At 31.7% G+C, this 22749-nt stretch overlaps 2 protein-coding genes across 2 annotated transcripts; both read left to right on the forward strand.

Moving 5' to 3' along the window:
* Positions 1-2124: 2124 nt before the first annotated feature.
* Osi10a (Osiris 10a) lies at positions 2125-9830 on the forward strand. The gene is made up of 4 exons (XM_088224233.1): positions 2125-2562; positions 4966-5147; positions 8257-8484; positions 9425-9830. The coding sequence occupies exons 1-4, from the start codon at positions 2237-2239 to the stop codon at positions 9655-9657; spliced, it is 969 nt and encodes a 322-aa protein (XP_088080359.1). The 5' UTR covers positions 2125-2236; the 3' UTR covers positions 9658-9830.
* Positions 9831-16370: 6540 nt separating this feature from the next.
* LOC148282974 (uncharacterized) lies at positions 16371-22243 on the forward strand. The gene is made up of 3 exons (XM_088224239.1): positions 16371-16763; positions 18757-18908; positions 22012-22243. Exons 1-3 carry the CDS (start codon positions 16382-16384, stop codon positions 22231-22233), a joined length of 756 nt encoding a protein of 251 aa, XP_088080365.1. The 5' UTR covers positions 16371-16381; the 3' UTR covers positions 22234-22243.
* The last annotated feature ends 506 nt before the right edge of the window (positions 22244-22749 follow it).

Genomic DNA, 22749 nt, shown 5'->3' on the forward strand with positions numbered 1-22749 from the left:
TGGACAGAACAGAAGTGCATTTTTAAATATGAAGACAGAAATACATTTTACACAAAGAAAGGAGCAAAAAAAAAATTAATTAAGAAGAGAAAGAAAAAAAATAATAATTTAAATAAACCATTAGATTAGTGGAAAATAAATGAGGATACATACATATATTCCAGTGGAAAACAGGAGAACAATTTTTCGTAGAGGTTGTATTAAAATAATTTTAAAATTAGAAGAAGTTAGAAAAATACTTATTTGGAATATAAGTCAATAAACAGTTAACAATTAAAATCAACAAAGTATTATTTAAGTATTACAATTTGAAGATAGTAAATTGATACACTGCCTTTTAAAATTCAAAAGTGTTATATCAAATATATCTACGTCATTTGCGTATTTATTTGTAAATGTATGAATTCTCCTTATTGGCGAGTGTGCATTTTAGTTTGTTGTAGATAAAATATGCTGTAGAAATACACTACAATAAACAAAACGACGCTGAATACCCTAAATACAATGAATATGCTACTATGATGTGTATTTACGAAATATGAAGGTACAAAAGATAAAAAAGTTTCTTTATGTGATTTGATTGTTGAGGGTTGGTAGAGCTCCTCCCCTAGTTAGAGATTGACAGAAGATTCGAGGTTGCTGTTTAATGCGTATTTATTACATGGCTAATAAATAGTGAATTGTGTCGCGCGAGTATTACGGCGATGAAAACTTGAACTGGCTGCATTTAAACTACATGCTGGAACTGAGCGACTGCGTTGAACTAACTGTTTGTGCTGAATGTATCACAAGGGCACCGACTCTACACAGATTTTCTAGTGAGTCGGGGCAAGTTCACAGGCATGTGTCGTTTCTGATTGTATCGCTTTAAACTGTGTCTCTGTCCTTAATAAATGTATGAACAATGATATTAAATACATAATATAAAACTTACTCCCGACTGCGACACGGTACAAACTACTACTAGTTAAACACATTATTTTCTCAACACAATACAAATATTACCCTGAAGATGACTCCTGTAAAGGTAGCTGAAGTGTCGGAACAAATAGAAGAAGAACTCATTGCTGAATCCAATGGTGCATAGAGCACTGCATTGGTAAACAAAATACAGCGTTTAAAAATTATCTGCCAAATGATTTTTTTATTTACATACAGCTTATTGTACATTTTTTTAGACATAAGTCCTAACTCCATGGGACCATAAAAATATAAAAAATCAGGGACATAATAAAAAATTTAAATGCCTTCATATATTTGGTACATCAATATGTTAAGCAGCAAACTCAAACATTTGACTTCAATTAAATTAAAAATATGTTGAATTATTAAAATTAGACAACTTAGAAATTAAAAAAGCGATTCATAATAAGAGAACAATAATTAATAAACAATATTTATTTTTATCCTCTCCTGTCTAACTTCAAAAATAATGATATCAAATTACCACCCGTGTAAGAAAAAACGACTTGATTTATTGGGCCCACGTGTAGTATTTAGTGAACATGATAAAAATATAAAAAGGGATCAATTCATGAGTTACGTAAACCTTGACGAAAAAGCTTCTTTGCTTTGAAACCGATAGGTGGAAAATAAAAATTTGTTTTATTTATTTTATTATAAAAATATGTATATAAAAAAAAAATATATAAAACATATCGCCACGTATAAAGATAATTTTGATAACAGTGACTGAAAATCTTCGAACCCACCAAAAAAAAATTATACCGACATGGTTTATTTTATTTTTAAGGATAGTCAAGTGTTGGCTGAAGGTTTTTTAGATAGTCTATACATCGTTGTTTTTGTTTGCGATAATTATCATTATTTTCTCACGATGCGCGATGGTTGAAAGAATTACGCCTTTGGTAAGCTAAACAATTAAGCGAAATTCTCATTTACAATAGACATAACTATTTCGCCGTATTTTCATGTAAATCTTTCGCAAACTCTGTATCTTAACATCATCACTTCCTTTACATAATCTGAAATGAGATAATTCTTCTTGGTACATCTCGCTTCTAACTTTATACTCTTTCACTTTCTTCCCAACCAAACAATGGCTCATGTGCACCAGATCGAGACCGATAAAATTATATATAGCAGACGGAAATTCGCGAAAACAGTTCATTGCTAAAAAAATCACCAAACTAGATGCAAGTTACCCAGAAAATCAAATGTTGCATCCCTTAAAAATTCTCAAGAAATTTTCGTTTCGTTGATTGTGTTAAATTGAATGATGGCTACATTTTCAATTCAGTGTCTTAATAAACTTACCGCATTCATAATAACAGCCTTTTTCGTGTCTTACACCAAAGAAGTGCAGCTTTTGAACGATTTGCCAACAAATACGATTTCTAAATCAAGTGAATTCAATGTGTGTTTAAAGCCTGATCGTCCGGGGAGCTATATTTCATGTTTTGGCCAGCAAGCTTTACGGAAGCTTCAGGATTTAGAAGAAAGAGAAGAATTCAGTTTTGCTGAAGGGGTGCAGTTGAAGAGGGATGATGCCGGTCCGAGGGATATAAGTAATTTTCTGGATAGAGACCCAACTGACTTAAGGTAAAATAAATAATAATTATTGACTTTTCCTAGAATTTTGGATTCTCGAACTACAGTCAATATAAGCATTGGTTACATAGCTAATACGAAAAAGGCCATAAAAGAGCACCTTTTTTAATTATAGCTTTTTTATACTTATTTATTTTATTTTTTATTTTTATTTTCTTTTATTCAGGAAACATACAGTACAGTTACAAAGTTTAATATTTTACATAATTGGACTTAATTCTAATGGACCAGTGAAGTTTCCACATTAAAAAGCAATTAAATGTAAGGTTAATTATGAAAGTATAAAAAAGAGAAGGAAAAAGAAAACATAAATGAAAGTTGTTTAAAAATTAAAATTTAAGTGAAAAAAAAATATTTTAAGGTTTGTAGTTTGTAGTGAGTATTTACAAATGGAAATAATATTAAAAATGAAGAAAATTTGTAAGAGTAATTAAGAATTAAGAATGGAAATAAAGAATGAAAAACAATGAAAAACATGCTCAGATGTAAAAATAAAATTAAATAGTAACAACATTTTTTTAAAAAAGGAAAAACATAAACACATGTTTATTTTAAGGGATTCAAAGAAACGATGAGAAGAATCTTTAAGTGAAATATAAGACAGTAAATTTAAATTTAGGTCAATTTAAAAAACATCTTCAAAATTAAATGTAATAAATATTAACTTCTCATTCTGTAATGTAAGTAAAAAAAAAAAACAACTATACTGTTTTACGAAAAATCACCTCTAGAGGGCATAACTATAATTATTTATTTAAATAGGAAGAGATATAAGGTAATTATTATACGTCTAGCAGTTACAGAGTCCATTGGCCGTTAAGAATCTTGCCCGTTTGTCCAGTTGTGATTTAATTTACTCGACCTTAAATGTAGATATATCATCTATCTTACGAAACGTCTTGCAGCTACAGAGTACAAAGATGCTTGGTGTTCGAAACTTATTAAAAGTAAAAAAGTATTTTGACAAAAATTAAGAGTTTTAAAATTACTCAACGTCTTTTAGCAACAAAGCTCATGGAAATGTGGAATGCTAACATCCTAAAAAAAAATAAAAGTGGTATTGTAGCGGAATCACAGGTTCAGGGTTCATATTCTGTTCTACTACAACTTGATTCCCTTTTGCCAATATTGAGTTATTCATTTTTATCCAGTAGTGTATCACTTCACCTTCCTGTAACAGACGATTAAGATACGAAGCATTATATTTAACAATGCATTGCCCTTTGCACCTTCGTGTGTGCAAAGGGCACTGCATTTACACAAATTAAAATTTGATGGTGATGATGAGTAATTTACAACTTATTGATAAAAACTTCGAAAATTTAAGTATTTTTTATAAATTATTCATAATTATCATGGATATTTTTATTTTTTTTGACAAGTCATATGAAAAATGTAAATAAGGTTTTGAACATTGCTCGTCATTTCGTTTGCAATCCAGAGCCGCGATTATAAACGCTATCGTAATCGGTTCATATCACAGCGGTACAAGTCAAATCGATATTTATGTACAAAATGTGTATGTTTGTATGAAAAATTAAAGTATCTTTGTCGGTAACCTGTCATTTTAACCATGTAAATACGGGCCTAGGTTTCTCTAGTTAGGAGAACTCTTTTACAGGTAATTTATTTTCGCAATTAAAGATATAATGGTCGTCCTCGTGGTGTAATGGTCAGCGCGTTAGCCTGCCATGCTAGAGGTGTCGGGTTTGATTCCCGACATATTTGATATGAAATATTTATTTGAATAGGTGTTTTCACACTAGAATATTTCATAGTCCCTGGACTGGTACCAGAAGCGTAAGCCTAATCATCTTACTTTCATGTAAAAAAAAATATATCAAGGTACGCTGCGATTGGTGTACCAATGCAGTGCCCTATGCAACATTAAGTGCGGAAAGGGAACGATGATGATGATGAAAAATATTTTTAATATAAATTAACAAAAAACATAATGAAAGGCGGAATGGCTCCGAGTCGATTTCGCCAAAAAAACACTTTAATATTTTGGATCACTTATTAAAAAAGATTTTATCATCGACAGCAATTCATCAATGTTGGCAATAAAGATTTACAAAAAATATTTCTTTAAAAAAGTAGAAAATGAATTGAAACAAAAAAAAACATCATGTATGTAGTTCTGACATGTATGTAGTTCTGACATGAACCGCCTTAGAACAATCATCAGTAGACGTCGAGGACGTCGAGAACCTTACGCCTTATAAAATGGGCAAGCCTAATTAATGTTCTCATCTCAAGAGGCATCCGCAGTATATGACCAAGTAATACGTATCACCATTATTTAAAAGCTGTTGTCACCAAAATTTGGAGCGCTTTTATATTCCTCGCAAAGGGTGACAAAAATAACATTGTTATTTTTTTCTTTATTTTTAGGGCTATTGTGGAAGGCGCCAGCACTTTATTGAGCAGACGTGCAATACAGTGGGATATGAGTTACGTTCACCCCGGTCTGATGATGAGAATAGGTCCAACGCTCACATCCAATAGTATTTTGGAGTTCGTCCTAGATCCGAGAGTCAGGGATAGGGAAAGTCATGACCACGAACCGAGCACAGGTAAATTTATTAATTACTTATTATTATTTCATATATGCTAATGCCTCTTCGTGCTTCTAATAAATCTTCGGAAAAAAAAACATTTTGGCTTACAAAATATGCCGCATTTCCACACAAGTACACTGTGATACGTCTTATTTGGACATTTTACAGGAAAGAAAAAAGCTTATTTTCTTAATTTATCAATTCTTGTAAATCAATGGATATTGACATTAAAATGCTCACTATTTGTTGTGGTATTTGCTCATTCGTCTGTTAGAATATGAGAAAAATACTTTAGTATCATAATTACTGAAGTGTTTTTCTCGATATCTAAATCAAATGATTTAACCCTAGATCACTAACCATTCATCTAACAGACTACAGGCACCCCGCACTTTTGATTTTTGGTAAATTCCCTCCACTTGCTACTCCGCCCACTTCTAGCACCCCCTAAATAGTGAAATCAGGTACTTAAATGCAACGATTTTGGACGCTCGCTAATGAGATTTGGATATATCGCGTAATCATCGTCTGACAGACGAAAGGTTAGAAGTTCTGTATTTTTTTTATCATTGTGTATTTATGAGTATAATTTTAAATATTAAAAATGCCAAAATAAGGTAGTCAACTAATAAGTGGAACTACCGAGTAAACAAACAAGTTGCAGCTACAACCTTGCCAAAAGCGCCCTGCATGACAAAAATACTTCTGCAAGGGCAGCATAAGAGCCATTTGTAGCAAACACATTATATCTGTGCGCAAAAACTGTGTCTTGTAGGTTAATTTCAAAACTATTTAACTGTTTGATAGCCTGAAAATTAAGATTGCTATGTAAGGTAATTTGTTATAAAAAATAAAACTGATTGAATAAATACTGAAGAACTGTTATATTGTTTGACCAACGAAAGGTTAGTTACACCGTTACTGGAATAAAAATTTAGTGAGCTAGGGTTTGAAAAATACTGAAGTTTGTGGGATATTTCACTCGGAAAAAATCATGGAGATACTTTTTTTAATAAAGGTGTGGTGAAATTGTATTCATAACTCAAAACAGACAAATTCAGACTTACGACAGGGTAGTCCTGGGGATGCGATATGTGTTACTTTTAATTCAAATTAAAATACAGTATTTTTCGTATTTTATTAAAAGCTAATTATAAACTAATAAAAAATAAAGTTCGCTACTAAAGTATAAAATTTAAATGGTAAAAGAGAAATGTTTCGTTCACTTTCTCTCTTATAACTATTGTAATCTTATTTACTGCAGTATACAATGGACTTGATATCATCTAATTTTGGTAATCCATACAATGAAACTTGCAAATTTTTGCTAAATTACTTTTCCCATACTATGTCATAATGGTTGAATTTTCTCACAAGCATTGTTGAACGTAGAGCCTATTTATTTGTGAACAAGACTGCCATCTCTTGTTACTTTCAAAAACATATTTTCTTTCGCCGCTAGAAAGAGAAATGGTTATGAAAAATGCAATGAGCTTTTGTTTCTTTTTATAATATAAAATCTAACGATGGCGCTTCGACAGGGTTTATAATTTTTATGTTATTTTTTTATTCTTGCACAATGTTTGTATTTTTGTTTTATTTACAATATTTTTTTTTGACTGAGGTGTGGTGTCCCGTAGAAACAAGTAAATATAGTTTATGCTACCATTTGAATATACAATATGGTCAGGAGGATGCATGATAATATCCGACAAAGGCCCTGTATAAAATTTGCCAAAATCAATCACTACTTTTTTTTATTTTTAAAAGCGTTTTTTTATATATTTATTCTGCTTGTGTAAGAAAAAGTTTTTAGCGTTTATATTGTTGTGTTATTTTAAGTTTTTTTTATTTTATTATATATATACGGCCTAAGCTAATTACAACAGTTACATGAAGAAACATAAATGCAAGAAACTGAACAAAAAGAACATAAAACTATTTAGCAAAGACAAACAAGGGCAAAACAATAATAGTATACAATATATTAAAAAAAACGAAAGATCAAAAAGTTTGAGCTAAACCATGCCAATCCAACTTCATCCCACACTGTTTAGTCGCGAAGAGATCTACGAAAAGCCGGAAGATCTATCCCAAAAAATTCCAAGTCGTGTGATGAATTGACTAATCTACACATTCTGTACATTGGAGCATAAAAACCAAAGTTGCTCTTAGAAGATTTTATAAATAGCAGATTTTGACTTCTGGTGACACGGTTAATATTATTTATGTCCCGAATGAGTTGTTGTAACTCCATTGAATGTAATCCAACGTAATTTACTTGTAAAATACTTTGTATTTTATGATTTAAAATTTTAAAAAAAGAAAAAAAAAGAAAGGGGGGCCGTTAGAGTTAAGAGTTTAATTAAATTAAAATCGCGGTATATGAAATTGAAAACTTAAAATAAAAACTCGTCAACGAGTTAAGATTAACTATGAAATCGTGAAATCCAGTCTTTTTTTAAAAACATTTGGACAAAAAATATTGAGTAACTCGTTTGTTAACAAAAAATCATTGCTTTATTGTACTAGATAAACCGATAGAAAGACACGCGGTCTTTAAAACGGTTTCGGGTTTGTGAAGAAATGTACTTTTACTGGGATGTCCCGTGCTGAGGGAAAATAAAACATTATTGTAAAACATGTTCCAACTATAAATTGAAAAAAAAATTCCTTTAATATTTCCTATAAGAAACACCAAAAAAAATAAAAACACTTTTTTATGTATTCATCATCATCCCCTATTCTTCACCTAGAGGTGCATAAATCACTGCATTTGTAAACCATATGAAGCGAAGTTTGAGCATCTGTTATATAAAGGTATGGTGGTCAGACTTACGCTTCGGGTGCCAGTCGAAGAATAACGAACTATTGCTTTTAAAAAACTCTTCAAAATCAAAGTTTAACGTCGCAATTGCAAAAAATCTAAAACATGACCTCGAAAGTAGAAAACCAACGCCTTAACCAGTACACGATGAAGCGGACTCATCTCCTCTCAATTACCTTATTCTAAATGTTTCTATGTCCAGTCGGATTAAGAATATAGTTATGTGTGTGAAATAGAACCAGAACTATAGACCATTGTTTTTTACCTTATATATTAATATTTTTGTTTTATTTTCAGCTCGTCTCTTCGCCAAAAATCTCCTGGTTCCATTTCTTCTTGGCTTTAAATTTCAACTATCGACGCTTTTGCCGATCGTATTTGGCGTCCTTGTTCTGTTGAGCAAAAAGGCTTTGATCCTGTCAAAGATAGCTGTTGTGGCAGCCAGTGTGTTTGGCATTCAGTCACTTAGCGGAGGTGGTCACGGAGGATATGGAGGCTACGGGGGTTATGGTGGAGCTGGACATGGTAAAATAAAACAAATTTCAATTAAATTTCATACTTCTTACTCCTGTCAAAATTTTTGTATACGATGATTTGAATTTCACTCCCTCAGGAGTAATTAAGTTTGACAATCGCAACAGAGAAGGAGAATATTTTAGAGAAGGGAATATGGAAGTCTGGGCATTTACAGCATTGTTTTATTAGCATATATTTTTCACTATCGGCCTCGTGGTGTAGTGGTCAGCGCGTTTTCTTACCATGCAAGAGGTCTTGGGATCGATTCAGATTCATCATCGATTCGAGAAATATTTATTTTGAAAAAGTTGTTTTTACACTAGAATATTTCATACTCCCTGGACTGGTACGTTAAGCGTAAGACTGATCATTTTAGAAATAATCAAGAAACACTGCAATTGGTATACCAATGCAGTGCCTAATTTTTCATTTACACTAATTTTTTTATATCTATCGTATTCTTCCAGTAGCTTTTTTTGAAATTTAAAATAAAATGTATATCCATACACAAGCCATGTTTTTGTAGGTTTTTTTTGTGTTTATGTGATAGTGTATTTTGTATTTGTGACTCGTGTATACTAATTGTAAAATGGGAAGAAAAAGAATTAATAGATAAAGAATTAATAGATAGATAAAAAATAGGGCTGATGGTATTTCATAAACTGGTTTAAATATTATAAATGTCCATTATTTACTATAGGAGCAAAAATTCATTAACATTTTCTTGGATACTCACGAAAGGCCATGCCTTTGTGGGATTTATTTGTTTACTTTTTTTTCTATTAATATGTATTTCATTGATATGTTATTATGCATTATTTTTTTAATACTCTGTTTTATTATTATGTTTATGGTAAAAAAACAAAAAAAAGAAGGGTCTATTTGTTACGCTTATGCCAAGGTCTTTATTTTATAAAATGATAATTTTAATTTCTTTTAATCCCCTTAGGTCTTTCAGTGTATGGTAATCGGTACCAAGCAGATCCCTACTACAAGCACGCAGATCAACAGAACGCAGATGACTCCGTGGACCCTTACTATGCCCAGTCTGCCGCATACGCTGGTCAGCCAACCAGTCCAGAGGATCTGAGGGAAAGGTTGGAATCGCTCTTCGTCACGAAGAGAAACCACGAGAGGAATGGAGCCAGTATCAGAAACTTCGCCTGGGACGACAGAGATTGATAATAAAATTCTAAAACAAATAATCTTGATAGTCTTGGTGCAATCAATTTTTATTATTGGGTGTAAACATAAGTTGGGTACAATTTTTTTGATAAATTCAAAAATTAGCACCAACAGTAAAACTAAATGGTAAAAGTTATATGTTATTCGAAATAAAAATTTCTGCCCTTCAAGATGTTATTTTGCCATTGTATTTATTGCTTTTAATCTACGTATATTATTTATTTGATAAAAAGCCTTTAAATTGGAATGTCAAGTAGACAAATGTGAACATTTTTGACACGATTTGGAGTGGCAATTTATAATTTCTTCTTCTTCTTCTTCTGCAGCTTTATTCTCTCCACTGCTGGATAAAGGCCTCTTCCAAACGTCTCCATTCCTTCCTATCACCCGCTTTCATCATCCACGTGGGTATTATTTGATTGAATCGTTGATCTGTGTTAATTTTTGCGGGATGAGAAAAAATGCAGTGCGCGAAGATTGCAGATGCAGACAAAACAGCATGCGGCCAAACCAACTACAGCAGATAAAAATCCTACCTTTGAGAAATCAGGAATGCGGATCAGGGAAAGGAATCTGGATGCATAATCACCAAGTCTTTTTTTCTGAATAGTGTTTCGGGTTTTCCGTGAACACATCATTTTCACTATAATTAATGCGGGAAATATCTCGATAAATGTGACGACGCGGTGGTCAGAAGATGAAAAAGTGTGCGGATGCCGGCAGATAAATTATGAAACATGCGATTGTCTTCAGAATATATTATTCACAGAGAAAAAAACAGATTGTTGATGCTAGTTGCTATGTATATAGAAAATCGTTCTCATGGCAATCGTAGCTATCCATGGCCATGGTGAAGAGAAGAATAAATAAATATTGGAAGTTGGTAAATCAAAGAGGGGGTAGGATATGTAGACCCTTATCAACTGGAGGTCCATCTAGCCACAAACCACTAGCACAACCACTTCTTTTGTTTGCATTTAATCAGAGGAGAGAAAACAAATATACATTAATTAAAAAAGACGTATTTATTGTAAAATAATCAAAGAGAATACGTGCATATATTATTCATTTTATTTATTTATACAGAGATATATATTACAAAAAAATAATCATGTTTATCTATCTCTATAAGCTAAGACCCCTGTGTTGAGTTGGGATACAACATAATAGAAAATTGAAGCAGCATGTTTTTAGAGAATACTAAAATTGAAAATTATTACATAAAAAATATTTTAGTAAATATCTTGACAACACGCTTAAAAGTATATAAATCTGTGCAATATCTCACCAGCAGTCTCCTGTAATGGTATTTTACCTTAGTTAAAATACGAACTTGTACGTTTCTTTTTAAAATGGTTTTCGTTTTGGGGAACGATATTAACTAATTTATTGTATATTTTTTCTTGTGCCTTCTTGTTTTTATTTTTCTAGGCGTTTTTTTCTAAATAAAGAGAACAGGTTTAAACAAAAAAAACTAAACAAATTAGTCGATAACGTATTCTACCTTCAATATTTTTTGACGAATAACTCAATAATTTACAGTATCTTCACTGTACACTGCGCAAATATCGCGAGGGGGTGTCGATAATGTTCACTTTCGCCTTCTTGACTTATTACGTTATTTTCTAAGATTTATTAGTTTATATATTGATAAAGAAACTTGCGTAGCTTTGAAACCAGAAGGTAGAAAAAAAAACAAAGCTGTTTTATATTTACTTTATATTATTGAAATAATTAGGAAGAAAAATACTTTGATAATTTTAAGACATTTTTTAAATGTATTTTTAATAAAAGGAGTAACCTATTTTGAGGCTTGTCAGCAGAAGGGATAGATAAACAATGGAAGCAGGTTATGAAAAGTATACACCACAACACCCAGACTAATTAAGAAAAAATCTTTCTAGGATTTTTCTCTTGTAACTGACAGAAATCGAACCCGCGACGCCAGATTCGCAGTTGGACGTCTAACCAACTGCGCCACGGCGCCTGTCTTAACATTATTGATTATGATTATGCAAAAAATGGAATCAATATGATGATAATCCAAAAGTTTAAGGAAAAAAACATGCTACCTGGAGGATGCTTTTAAATAGATACTCCCTTAATATATTTAGTGACTCGTTAGCCGTTTGCGTTTGCGTTTTTGCAATTACTACAGCCCTAATAATTTTTTTGGGTTTTTGTGTATTTATGCAAAAAACATATTGAACAAAAATAATACAAGTCATTAATTTCTTTAATTTTTCACGGTCATTCAGAAACACAATGTAGTTTTTACGGGTTATTGTGACGTGTATCGTTGGCGCTCTTTTGTGACGTTTCGGATTACATTACAGCATTCATCATCATAATCGATGTTACTTGTGTAGATGTTAATCTACGTATCGCATTTGTTGTAGCTTGTTTATCTGAAATCTGTGTAGTTTAATCATTTAAGTAAGACATGAAATATTTATTTTGTAATCTTGTGTATTTATCAATATTTAAATAAATTATTTGCAAAACAAAACAATCTGCATTTTATTGTCCCGTAGTCCATAGAAGATAATTATTTGAGGAAAATAAAATCTCGATAAAATCTCATTTTATCTCTAATTCTTAATATTTTATATATTTTTGACACTTGTGCAATAATATTAACACACATGTCCACCCTCATTCCAATAAAACACCCACTCACCCGCCCTCTCACACACTTACTCTCACACAAACACACTAGTATGTATTGTAGGTGTATTTCTGTTAATATCTGTCGTTGGTTTTATTCTCTGTATATTTTATTTGTTATATTTTTTATCCGTGCATTACTGTTGATATCTAGATTTTTTTTTACGTCTTTTAAATTGGTTTCCTCTTTGATTTTGTGATGTTTCCATGTTAAATCCACGGATTTTTTTTACTTTTTAAATTAGCCAACTTTCAAGTAATAAAAAGAATATTTTAAAAAGTAAATAAATATTTTTTTTTAAATCTTAAGATTTAATTATAAATCATTGCCTCTTTACTCCAAAACTTATTTATTTTTCGTCTTCTGTTATTTTGTCTTATATGCTAAGGTTTAAGTGAATATGATTTTTTTCTGTTTACCGCTGACAATGTTGGTCCATCTTGTTTATATACATATTTTTTTTTGTATTTAGTAAGTATTTTTATTCCAAAAATGCTTTGTTGAAGGCATAGGCACAAACCATTGAAAACATACGATAAAATGCTAACGGTAATACATTAAGACTAACTAATTAAACACAATATATTTCAACCAAATAAGAAGTAATTAGGAAACATTTAACTGGATTTGCGATGTAATCTAAAAAATGGTTTATTTTAAACAGTTATACGATCTAAAAATTATGCATTGGCACCATTGCATAATAAATATAGAGCAAACGTGCGTAATTAATTTCCAATTATAAATGCGTTAATTTTGCTACCTTTTATTTTAATTTGACGAATTTACTTTCAAATTTGAGAGAGTTGACGAGTTGTGTTGTTTGTCCCTTCGAAGTGTTATGGTCCAAATATGTTTTTATTTTTTAAATGATGTATGAGATAACGAAAGAGTGGATTAAACGTTCATTTCTCATAAATGTTTGATACTGCGAATATTTTATTTTATTTTATTTTATATATTTTAAACGCACTCAGCAGGTTTTGACGTTTCAAAAATATGGATAAACGGGGTTCATACTTGTAAACTGCTAAATGATAAACCATTCAATAAATAAAAGTATTTAAATACTTACTAACTGAGCGTGTCTGGTTGGATTAAATAATGCTACTCCAATATGCGGCGACAGATATCGCCTTGTCGTTTGCCACAATTAGGTCCCCAGGAGTGCAGCCTTCTCCCATGAGCGGGCATGTCACGATGTCACTAGTGGCTGTCGTCCTGGGTCACACAATATCTCATCACCAAAGAGATACTCCCCCTTTGGAGGTTTTTTTTACAGCGTGTAACACCCCCCCGTAGTCTGTTGAGGGCGATCCATAGGGAGTATGATAGGTGTTCACCTCCTTGGATACCTTTATTTGGATCCATTCACGGTCTTGCTCAAAGATCATGTCGCCACAGTTCTTTTTTCCGCTGTTGTGAGGATTCAATAGCTCTGATACAACTGTTTCTAGATCTCAGACGCGTTGATGGTGGTGTAGGGAATGTCTAGGATCGTGGGTTTGAATGTACCTCTCTGCTTCTGCGGCTATCCTTCTTTGAATGTGTGGTGGAGCGATTCCGATGATTGGGTAAATTTTATCAGTCGGTATTGGCTTGAAGTATCCTGCTTCTATTCGCGCCGTTTCATTGACTGCTTTGTCCACCTGTTTGAAATAGGCAGACACGCATATTCCGCAGCTGATTTGCATAAAATTAAACCACAAAACTGATAATAGGTTTCAAATGCAAACGCTTAAAAGACCCTAATAAATTATTCTACGTTTTACAAAAGTAGTTTTATTTTATTTCAATATTGTACAGCAAAATATATTCAATAAGCTTAATTTGTCGCTTAGTTCATAATAAGAAGTATATTTGTTAATACATAATAGCATTGACAGTATTTGACACATTCGAGTTTTAAGAACATTAAATGTTGAACCAGCCACTAAAAAAATATGCATAAAATCATCAAATCAGTGGTCACAATAATCATTCTTCTACTAGATAATGGTTTTTAAATTAAATTGACTTTATAATATAAGTTACAAGTTCAAGAATGGACTCAGCAGCCTCCAATAGCGAGATTTTAAACATTTCAAATAATTGCTTTTTTATTTTGATATTTTTTAAGAATTTAGGGATGCAGGATTGGCATGGGAGGACGCTAGGGTGCTGACTAATAAACTTTTCTAAAGGCGTTTTAAAAGATAAAAAAGGAAAACACCCGCATTTAAATACAATGTACTAATTCCACCCTAATAGAACGAGAGGATGTTACCAAACGAGCGTCTATCCTGATATTCATTCCTAGATTCTTATTTTATTTAATATATTTGGTATTTCAATAGTAATACAGAAATTATACATGTACAAATAAAAAAAACATAAAATCAAACCAATAACATTTTTCCACAAAAATACAAATAAAATAAAAATATGAAAACTTCAAATATTTATTTAAATACTTTTATTTGAGAGTTGGGTTCGAACCTTGGATCTCTGATCCGTGAGTCCACAAAACTAGCCACAGGACCACAATCTGATTCGTAAATATATAAATATTTTTTTTTTAATAGGCTTTTTTCATGGCAAAATTTAGTGAGGTTAAGCTCGATCAAAATAGTATTTTGAAGTTCTAGAATCATCTTATATATAATTATATATGTACATATATAGTTGGATAATTTATTTAGCGCCATTTTCGTGAAAATCACCTCAAGGGTGCTGTCTAGTAAATAAATATCCCAGCACGTCTTGCAGCTACAGAAAGCATAGATGATTAGGATTCTAGTTCCCCCTTTCCAATTATGATTTTTTTTAAATAATATAAGATAATAGCTAGATTACAGCACGTCTTGCAGCTATAGAGCGCATAAACGAGTGGAATTCCAGCACCTTAAAATTACATTAATAAATTTACCAAATATCAACATTAATTACAATAGATATTTGTCGAGTGCTTACGCTTAAAAGTGAACGATTAAAAACTCAGTGAATAAATCATTGTTTCAACATTATAGTTAATGAAATAAAGAAAGTTATCCAAAGTGTAGCTTTTGTAGATTGTAGGTATCGCCGGACATGTGGCTAACAGGCTGCTTGCTATTTCCTGGAAATGCCGTTACCGAATGATTGTTCTTACTGTTCTAATAATTTGGTGTCCATTTTGGTTGAATATTTTTCATTTTTTTTATATATTTTTTTTTATTTATAAATCATAAAACACAAAGTATTTTACAAGTTTAATACATTTAATTACATTCCCAGGAGTTACGACAACTCAATTCAGGACATAAATAATATTAGCATTTAGAAAATAACACAATATTGAGAACAACAAAGAAACAAAGCAAGTTTAGCACCTTTATAACTAAATATACAACTACAGTATAAACGCCTAAAACCTTTTTTTCTTCAAGCAGAATACATATATATAAAAAAACGCTTTTAAGAATAAAAAAAGAAGGGAATATACTAAAGGAGATAAGGTCATTAATATCATATGCCATGCAGATGATGCTGCCATAGTGATGATGAGAACATATCCATCTCAGTTAGTAAACATCTGGATGTCTAAGAAATGTCGTATAGTACAATAAAAACATGATTATTGGAAACATAATTTGGATATACAAAACATCTGACAGACCAAATTATGTTGTATACAACAGAGGCGAGGATATATAGAGAGAAAACGAAAAATACGAAAAACCAAGTAGAAAAACTTAATAGAAAAATGAATTGTTTCGTTTTATGATAGGTATGCAACGTTCCCGAGCAATTGTTGCTTATTTTTTAACAGTATGAGAACGCAGAAAATACTTCTCATAACAAGGCGCTTAGAGATAGCAACAGATATAAAATCACATATTGTACGCTTCCGTTACCTTATATGTTTACCAAAGTACATTTCATTATCTCAATTTAAACCCAAATAATCGTATACTGACTGTCACGCTCTAATCTTCACGAAGATTCTCCTATATAAACAAATAGTCAACTAAAAAACTAACAGTGTCTCATAAGCTATTCAAAAACACGCAACTAGTTCAAAATCTAATCAGTATGGTGTCGATAAACACATTAATTTTCCTAAGTGTAATTTACTTAGGCAAATCTACGGCACAAAACAGCACGCCTTTATCAAATTTCTTTTTGGAAATGGACATCGTCAAGTCAATCAGGCATTGCATCGTGCAAAAGGATAGAATCAATTGCCTGACGAAGAAAGTGATCGATAAATTGGATGAAGAATTGAAGAGCAACAGGACCATCGAGATAGCCGAAGGAATATTACTCAAAAAGGACCCGAATTGGGAAAACAGTGTTAGCTCTGAGAGATCATTTAAAGGGATGAGCCCTTATGAGATTCTGACGGCGAAATTAAACAATTACCTGTCATCTTTTGTTGTACAGTTCAAGATAAATGATAACAATGTGGTGGAATGTAAGTATTACAGTTTGTTTTATCTGTATACATTTTTTTTTACGTAAGTGCATAGCTTTGAGAATTTTTCAATTTGACTTTTTGCATTTATCGGTAATTTACTAATTAAAAAACATTTTTAGGATCAATTTGAAAAAAAAAATCACTTGTTTTATTTTTACTAAAACTAAAATCCTACCAAGCCACTTTCTGTAGCTTGTTGGTGTAAATTAAATTAGTCATTTAACAAAGTCAATATAATAATTTAAAAAAACGTAATTAATCTATTTAACCTAAATGTCATTAACATTATGAACAATATAAACTAAAATAATCATAAAAAACATAACCAATTTGTATAGGACGTGTAGACCAAATTTCCTCTAAAGTAAAACATTTAAGTTTGAAAGTAAAAATTCTTGATGGAAGTTCATTGTAATTTATTATGTAAATAAAAGATGAGTGATACTTTAATCCACAAATTTGGAAGATCCAGTGATTGGTTTCATCGCTTTCGCGACATCTTTGAGACTGGTCTCATATAGTAATCATAATCATATACAGTACCCAAATTTGACCTATTTGGCTTGATCCACTCATCGATCCGTGCACAACTCACCTCCACTATCCATTTCTTAATAGCGATTTTATATTGTGAGTATTTACTAATTTTCTTTGTGCATAATGGAAGTAGATTGTACATTTTTACTGAGTAGTAGACCCATCCTCTTTGACCGAAGGTTATTTTAATTTTTAATTGTTTTTGCATCATCAGGGTGGAGTATCTAGTGACTCTTGTATTTGTTGAATATTGAATTGAATCGCAGGAACAGTTTAAAGTTAAATAATTCTTTCGTTTCGTCCATAAAGGCGAATAAAGAAATACTTATGTTTTTTTACTGTTACTTTTTAAAACAGAAACAATCCTTCACGTGTCAGACAAGTTTTCCTTCCAAAAACCTCTACCACCCCCACTACCCAGCCGCTTCTCTACTCCGCGTCCAGTGCGTTTAAATCTGATTTTTAAAAAGCATTTTATTGATTTGGTGCCCAGGAAAGCAATTACAATCGGAAGTTAACAGAGATATCTTCAACTGTCTATAAAAATAAATTGATATATACATGTACGATGTAAGGATATTTAAACAAAAGCAGAATGGTGAATGGTATACAGTGTATAACGTAGACACTTAAATAAGCAAATAACAGGTGCCTAGTAGGTTACTTTTTTCCCCTACCTTAAACGTTCTTCATATATTTTGTAATATATTAATATGAACAGCTCCCTAAGGGGTTGAATCCAGTTCTTGTCTACAAAAATTTGGACAAACTCAAAATATTATACATACATATTTAATTCATACTTACATATTGTATCTTAAAAAAAATATTACATTTATACACACATATTATATTTATTCAGACACATTATATTTATATATCAAATGTTTAAAAATATATATTATATGTGAATTGTAAACTGTCTCTTCGTTTTCTTCAATACATATAAATATTTACATATAACAACAGAAATGACGAACATTTTAGAGAAGGTAATATATAAGTCTATGCATCTACAGGGCTTATGATCTGTCATTGGCTGGTTTAAGTGGCCACTTTACACACTGCGTAACATTCACCATGCTGCCCATATCTTAACATATATATTACTTCAATTCTTTCATTTGTTGATGTTTGTAAAGTTTAAGTGCTAAAATCATAATTTTTGCGGGTGAGATTAATCTAGATGAATTATTTCACCTACATACTAGGCAATGCATAAAAATGTTATTTTTTTAAATATGTTTGTATGTACGTAAATGAAAATGGATAAATCTATTAATGCATGATATTATATAAGATCAACTTCTATATTTCTGATTTCTTTGTTACCTGATCCAGCCAGTTAAAGATCTTTGAACCAAACAGTAAAAAAAATAGTTTTTTCCTTTTTTTTCCTTTTTTTCCTTTCAATTTGCCTGTTTATAATATTTACTATCTTTTTTATTTTTAGCGAGAAGACGGAAGCATAAAAACATGCAAGCACTCATGTACGGAGCCATCGGACTTTTTGGCATTCTTGCTCAACTGTTCATAGGAAAACTCGCAATCGTCTCCGGCGCAGCTCTCATGTTCTCCAAAATCGCCCTCGTCCTGTCGATTCTGGTAAAGTACAGGGTGGAAACAGCCCTTAGCTCGCCCCTACCCTTCTATGGATTACGCGGTATTGCGGGAAAACCTTACCTTTACTATCTCCTCTTTCTGCTTTTCACGTCTACTGCGAGAACCTATGTCTGCTCGCAATTCCTCGCCTACAACCCCGCTTTAAACCTTTTCTGGTAAGAAAAGAATATAAATAACTGAATAAATATATCATGTGATAAAAAACACTACAACTAAGTCACTTCAAATAAGATTTTTTGAGTTAACCACTAAAAACTAGTGATGAAACGGATAGTAGTTTGGCCGGATATTAGATACTAGGAATAAACCGGATATCTGGCGGCCGGATATTCGGCCCGTTACTTGGATTTCTGTCAAAATTAAGGACAAAAATATTAATGTTCATAAAATAAAAAGGGTTTATATTTTCTCTTAGTAGTTTTAATGATCACTTACCAATTAATGAGTTGCACATCAATAGAGTTTAAATGTTTTTAAATTATAATAAATAAGTTTAATGGTTTTGGGTAGTGGTGCCCCTTTCGTTTCCCGTCACAATAGATCTTTACAGGTCGCAGTGACGTCAAGAGCTTGCAAAGCACTGCACCCCATCCCTTGCGTTTTTTCACTCAAATACACTAACAAAACTTTTTACAAAAAAAAAACATTTTTCAAATTACGGTGGTTATTTTTTTCATTAAATCACTAAGCGGCGTTGATTTCATGAAATTTTCGCCAATAAATAAATATTAGGTATCCGCTGGATACTCAGCTACTATCCGGTATCCGGCCGGATATTGAACTTCTTAACAATATCCGGCCGGATAGTAAAATTATGCAAGATACCGGATAGTTACCAGATATCCTTTTCATCTCCACTAAAAACACATTTGTGTCCTCCTCCATGCGAGGGGCAAAAAGACAAGTCCTTCATTCAAATCACCATAATTTTATTTAAATTCATACCGACTTGTTGATTTGGAGCATTCATGGAGAAAACAAATATTTTTTTAGCGATTATCTCCAAAATCTTGATTTCAAAATAACCTAGCTGTAGTTATTATCTCACGATATGAAATTTTTATTAATGTTTGAAAAAAATATTTTAAAAATAAAAGTGCCCTTGATTCGACTTTCGTGTGATAATTTAATTATAATTTTGAAAGTTGAAGTATTTTTGAGTTATCTTGAAAAAATATTAGAAATCACAGTTTCATTTTACAAGTCCCTACGATGGGCGAATAGTGTAAAGAAGCAATTTTGCCCAGCTTACTATTATATTTGACGATCCAAAATCATATTTTACGGTGACTTTATTTACGGAAAAATAAACAAATAATTACTATTTCTTATAAATCATTGTCACTATTTGTGTGTTTCTTCAAATTTGAATAAAATTATTAATAAAGTGCGCCCAAGGAACTAGCCGATTACTCCAGCTTATTTCTTCATACAAATAAGTGTACTATATTGTAAACATATTAAACTCAGTTGCAGGATTTTTCTCCGAGAGTAAACTTGCAGATTACACTAATCCTTTGAAGTTTATCGATTTTGAAAACAGTATTTCAAACGGACTATTTTTCTTTGAGATGATACTTTTGACACATGACTCGCAACACATGTGGCGCTCGACGCAGCCGTTTTTGGTATTATTCATTTCTAAAACAAGTCGGCCAGTTGACATTTCAATCGTTATGAATATACCTAATACTGACTAAATTATAAGCTTTGATATAATTAATGTGTTAAATTAATGGATAATATAGCTACACAATATAATATATCACGAAGTTAAGTCGTTTGAGTTGGTTTTATAAATGATAGTTGTTGTGTCACAGAGAATTACAGAAAAAAATAGTAAACTATAGTATATTTACATTATATTATGTACAAATAAACGATATTTTTAAAGCTTACCTGTAATTAAAACCACAGTTCACAACTGGTATCAACAGCTCAATTAACTTCTGATTTATGTGTGCATAACAATAATTTATTTTTTTAACCTAATGTGCCTACTGACGCCAACAAAATTTATGTTTACTAAATTATTTAACATTCGAATGCATTGTGCTCTATTACCTCTTGTTTCCTTTTTTACTTTTAAACAAGCATGACAATTTTCATTGTTTCGCATTTATTTTTCATTATATTCTCTTGGGCAATAATAGTTGTTTTTTCCACCCATATTAGAATATATATCAATTTATAACTTGAAAAGTGCGTCATAGTATTTCGTTGTGTTTGACTGCTCATTCAAAGTAATTTGGCATATTATTGGTGTGCTCACAAAACTGAATTTTGCTTAAATATAAACCCATTTTGCACATCCTAAAGCTCATGAGAGTTGTGTTCTGGATGCGTGATAGTTTTACGAACTCAACAATTAGAGGTCCGAAATTAACTTTCTACCCTACAAAATGCTTTTGTCTGCCACATTTATTTGCTACTTTAAATATTTGAGTCAATTTTAAAAGCACCCAATTTCGTAAAGCATACATTACTTGAATTAGGTATTTACTTTGAAAGTTCATACAACATTTACAAAATGGGTTTCATTAAACGTTGTTATGCAGCCAGCCATAGAAAAGTGAAACTGGGATAAAAGCACCTTTGTGAAAAGAGTACATTTTTCACCAGTGATCGGGTTTTGTCATGACCCACATCGTCAGACTGGTGAGGAACTTAACAAAGTATAATGTAGTACACATGTTAAAACAGGGGTGATATAAAACTTAGATTGACATTGCATTGAAATGCCCAGCACAAAGCTCATTATTTTGCAAAAAACCGCCCGTATATCGGTTCAGTAGTATTTTAGTATATCGGGGACATATATACAAACATTGCCTTTCATTTGCATAGAATCATAAAAATATACATTTGAAAGATCTTGGAACAACTAACTATGGTCAAGAAATAACAGAATCAGTCTGATATGAATTTTTTATCTTAGGCAATGGCAAAAAAATTACTAATTATTTAAATGAACACTAATCGAATATCTATTATTGTTATAATTTGAGAAACCAAAACCGTTACTTTTAGCGGTCACAAGTTATTTGATTCATATTTTGTCATTTAATTTTCTTATTTTTTTCAGTCGGGGCTGAAGAAGCTGGCCAGTAGTAATGGCAGTGAAAACCACATAGTCTACACTGCGGACCATGGGGGTCAGCACGGTGGGTGGTCAAGGTCTGCGGTGGCCCAAGACATGGCGTTTAGGGCCCAGAGAGCCAGACCCATAGTGGACATGGGACCCGCCATAGGATACGCTGTGTACGAGGAAAATATGAAAGGGGAAATGGACCCTTCGGGAAAGTAAAAAACCTCGGACCCTGTGAATGTAAAACGTAAATAAGGAGATTAAATGTACAAAAGTATTTATTATTAAATAAATTATTATTTAAAATCTAATGGTGTTTTGAATGAACACTTCTTATAGTAACGCTCCACGATTAAGGTTGACTATCATAAGTAATTAAAAACATTTTACAACAGAGATGAAGAACATTTAAGAGAAGGTCATATGGAAATCTAGGCATCTACAGGGCTTATGACCTGTCAATGGCTGGTTTAAGTGGCCACTTTACACACTGCGTAACATTCACCATTTTGCCTATATTGGAACATCTATATTCCTTCAATTCTTTCATCTGTTGATGTTTGTGAAGTTAAGGAGCTGAAACCTTTATTTATGCGGGTGAGATTCCTCTAATTGAATTATTTCACCTACATACTAGGCAACGCCTGAAAATATTATTTTTTCAATTTCTATACTTCTTCATGGACCAGGTAATTTATCAACAATAATTTGAGTTTGTCCGTCTGTTGTAAAATG

This window comes from Micrasema longulum, unplaced genomic scaffold, assembly GCF_059751315.1.
Source record: "Micrasema longulum isolate JH-2025_06_02 unplaced genomic scaffold, ASM5975131v1 h1tg000274l, whole genome shotgun sequence".
In the NCBI taxonomy this organism is placed as follows: Eukaryota; Metazoa; Arthropoda; class Insecta; order Trichoptera; family Brachycentridae; genus Micrasema; species Micrasema longulum.

Bases quoted from the DNA above. Each gene is read 5' to 3' on its own strand.
- LOC148282974 (XM_088224239.1), top strand. From the start codon at position 16,382: ATGGTGTCGATAAACACATTAATTTTCCTAAGTGTAATTTACTTAGGC. The intron at 16,764-18,756 runs GTAAGTATTACA...TTTTATTTTTAG, and splicing joins TGATAACAATGTGGTGGAAT to CGAGAAGACGGAAGCATAAA. The intron at 18,909-22,011 runs GTAAAGTACAGG...TATTTTTTTCAG, and splicing joins CCCTCGTCCTGTCGATTCTG to TCGGGGCTGAAGAAGCTGGC.
- Osi10a (XM_088224233.1), top strand. From the start codon at position 2,237: ATGATGGCTACATTTTCAATTCAGTGTCTTAATAAACTTACCGCATTC. The intron at 2,563-4,965 runs GTAAAATAAATA...CTTTATTTTTAG, and splicing joins AGAGACCCAACTGACTTAAG to GGCTATTGTGGAAGGCGCCA. The intron at 5,148-8,256 runs GTAAATTTATTA...TTTTATTTTCAG, and splicing joins TGACCACGAACCGAGCACAG to CTCGTCTCTTCGCCAAAAAT.